This window comes from Cebus imitator, unplaced genomic scaffold (genome assembly GCF_001604975.1).
Source record: "Cebus imitator isolate Cc_AM_T3 unplaced genomic scaffold, Cebus_imitator-1.0 Scaffold125, whole genome shotgun sequence".
NCBI classification, from domain to species: Eukaryota; Metazoa; Chordata; class Mammalia; order Primates; family Cebidae; genus Cebus; species Cebus imitator.
The window spans coordinates 2336852-2339895 of NW_016107440.1; the positions used below are offsets into that span (position 1 = coordinate 2336852).

Sequence of the window (3044 nt, forward strand, 5' to 3'; positions counted from 1 at the left end):
TAGTAGAGACGGGGTTTCACCATGTTGACCAGGATGGTCTTGATCTCTTGACCTTGTGATCCACCCGCCTCAGCCTCCCAAAGTGCTGGGATTACAGGCGTGAGCCACTGCGCCCGGCCCTAACCATTTCTTATGTGTGTATGTATTTCCCAGCCAGCTAATACTTCTTTGTTGGACACTAATGTGGCTTATACTTTTTTTCCCCATGAGTTCTAAATAGAGTAGGACACAAAGATGATGGAGGTTCATTCAAACTGTACGAACAAACTGAACATCTCATCTCTTTCTTAGTTTTGTGTGTATATGTGTGTGTTTGTATTTGTCCATGTGTTTGTATTTGTGTATGTGTATGTATGTTTATCTGTGTGTTTATGTGTGTCTGTATATGTGTATATGTGTGTATGTGTATACACATGTGTGTGTTTGTGCGTATGTGTATATGTGTGTTTGTGTGTGTAGATGTGTATATGTGGGTTTGTGTGTGCATGTGTGTGTGTGTATGTGTATATGTGTATAGATGTATATATGTGTGCATGTTTGTGTGCTTGTGTATATTTGTGTATGTATATATGTGTGTGTTTGTGTGTATATGTGTGTTTGTGTGTGTATTTGTTTGTATGTATGCATGTATTGTGTTTGTGTGTGTGTATTTGTGTGTATATGTGTGTGTTTCCCTTTAACTTCTTCGAGTTTCAAGTCTCCTAAGGCTGTCCTCACAAAACACCACACGCCCCTTCCTCGCCTTTACCTGTGCACAACGACAAAGGCTCCGGGGGTCCAGGAAAGAAAAGATGTATAAAGATAACACCCTTGGAAGCTTGGTAGTAAAGTCCAGGGCTTCTGCTGGAATTTTCTCCTGAAGCTTTCGACAGCAGAACTTTTGCTGGGACAGCGAGCAACGCTCCAACAGGCCCGTTAGGATTCTTCTTCTTTGAGAGTCTGTCCACTTGTCAAACTGAAAACACACAACAAAACAAAATGTAAAAAGCTCTAGGTTTAGTCTGATCGCAGATTCATTACGAGTGAGAGATGAGAATGCTATGGGAAGCGAGTTTAGTGGTTTATTTCTGGCGCAAATCGAGTATTCATTTCCCTCATCAGCAAACTCCGTGCTTTGCCATCTTCCTGTCTTCTCTCACATGTATATGGGGGCATGTGCATGACCTAAGTGTGCACACAGAAGTGCGTGTGACCTCAAAACTTACAGTCACTGGCCGGGCACAGTGGCTCACGCCTGTAATCCCAGTACTTTGGGAGGCTGAGGCGGGTGGATCACTTGGGTCAGGAGTTTGAGACCAGCCTGAGCAACATGGTGAAACCTCGTCTCTACTAAAAATACAAAAATTAGCTGGGTGTGGTGGCACACACCTGTAATCCCACCTACTCAGGAGGTTGAGGCAGGAGAATTGCTTGAACCCGGGAGGTGGAGGCTGCAGTGAGCTGAGATCGTGCTACTGCTCTTTAGCCTGGGTGACAGGGCGAGACTCCATCTCAAAAAAAAACAAAACTTGCAGTCACCCATGTAAATTGGGAGACGGCCATATTCATAAACTAAGAATATATCTGCTTATAAAAGACAATTCCAAAAGAAAACAATACACAGCTCCTCCCCCCACAAATAGTTTCTACATTATCCCATCAGTGCTTAAAACAGCAGGACCTGAAACAAACCCTGTATTCACAATCGGATAAAGTATCACATGCAAATATCCCTCAGAAGGAAAGTGTATCAGGGTAAATTCTCACTAGTGTGTAAATGACTGACATGATGGGAGAGGGTGTGCTGAAAAAGGAGGACTTGAAGAGAGGACGTAAATGCCAAAGGAAGCCACGGTACGGGCAGCAATTGGCGACTTCACAATTTTCCTCGGAGATTCCCCTGAACAACACCCAAAATCAGGGAATGACCAAGGATGAGCAGCTTGGGACCGGCCAAAACCAAAAGAAAGGAAGGGCAGAACACCTGCCATCTCAGTGAGCCACTTTACTGGAAGTCTACATCTCTCTTTTCTTCCCTGGCCCACTGGGGAAGAGAAAATAGGGAGGTTAGAGCTGGTTGTATTTTTGTATATGATTGCATTTCACATACAGATATTCAGTACAGTTATTATAACAGAATTTTTTTTTTTTAGCTTTGTCACCCAGGCTAGAGTGCAGTGGTGTGATCTCGGCTCACTGAAACCTCCGCCTTCTGGTTCAAGTGATTCTCCTGCCTCAACCTCCTCAGTAGGTGGAATTACAGGTGAGCACCATCATGCCCGGCTAATTTTTGTGTTTTTAGTAGAGACAGGGTTTCACCATGTTGGCCAGGCTGGTCTCAAACTCCTGACCTTGTGATCCGCCTTTCTTGGCCTCCCAATGCGCTGGGATGACAGGTGTGAGCCACCACACCTGGCTATAAACAGAATTTTATAATGACTTTTAGTTGTAATCATAAAATACACTGACTACCTAAAAAGGCATATAAAGTGAAAATTTACTTTATGCAAGCCTTAAAACAAGTTAACTCCATTACAGTTATACAATGTATTTGTAAATTTTATTTGATGGTTTTTTTCTTTTTGGCTTCTCAAGGGTCAATCTGATATTTTTTAAATTAGTAGTGTTAACAAACAAAATTTCAACAAATTGCGTTTAAAGATCTAATTGGCTTTTACTAGTGATTCGTGAATCAGGTAGCAACCCATCAAAAGAACAGATAACAGCTAAGCAAAGGTGGTTGGTCGGCTTCAGGGGCAGAAAAGGATTGAAGAAAGCAGGAAAAAGTCCTGGTGTGGTGGCTCATGCCTATAATCTCAGCACTTTGGGAGACAGAGGCAGGAGAATCCCTTGAGCCCAGGAATTCAAAACCAGCCTGAGCAACACCCCATGTGTACAAAAAAATAAAAAGTTAGCTGGCCATGGTGGTGTACGCCTGTGGTCCCAGCTACTTGGGAGGCTGAGGTGGGAGAACTGCTTGAGCCCATGTGGTGGAGGCTACAGTGAGCCGTGGTCACGCTGTTGCACTGCAGCCTGGCCAACAGAGAGAGACCCTGCTTCAAGAA

The 3044-nt window shown here is 43.7% G+C and overlaps 1 protein-coding gene across 1 annotated transcript in view; it reads right to left on the reverse strand.

The window, feature by feature from the left end:
- Nucleotides 1-3044, reverse strand: part of FBXO16 (F-box protein 16) — a 68539-nt gene that overhangs the window by 41032 nt on the left and 24463 nt on the right. Inside the window, exon 4 of the mRNA XM_037742658.1 lies at nucleotides 749-955. Coding sequence (XP_037598586.1) covers nucleotides 749-955 — 207 coding nt within the window. The remainder of the gene's footprint in view (nucleotides 1-748; nucleotides 956-3044) is intronic.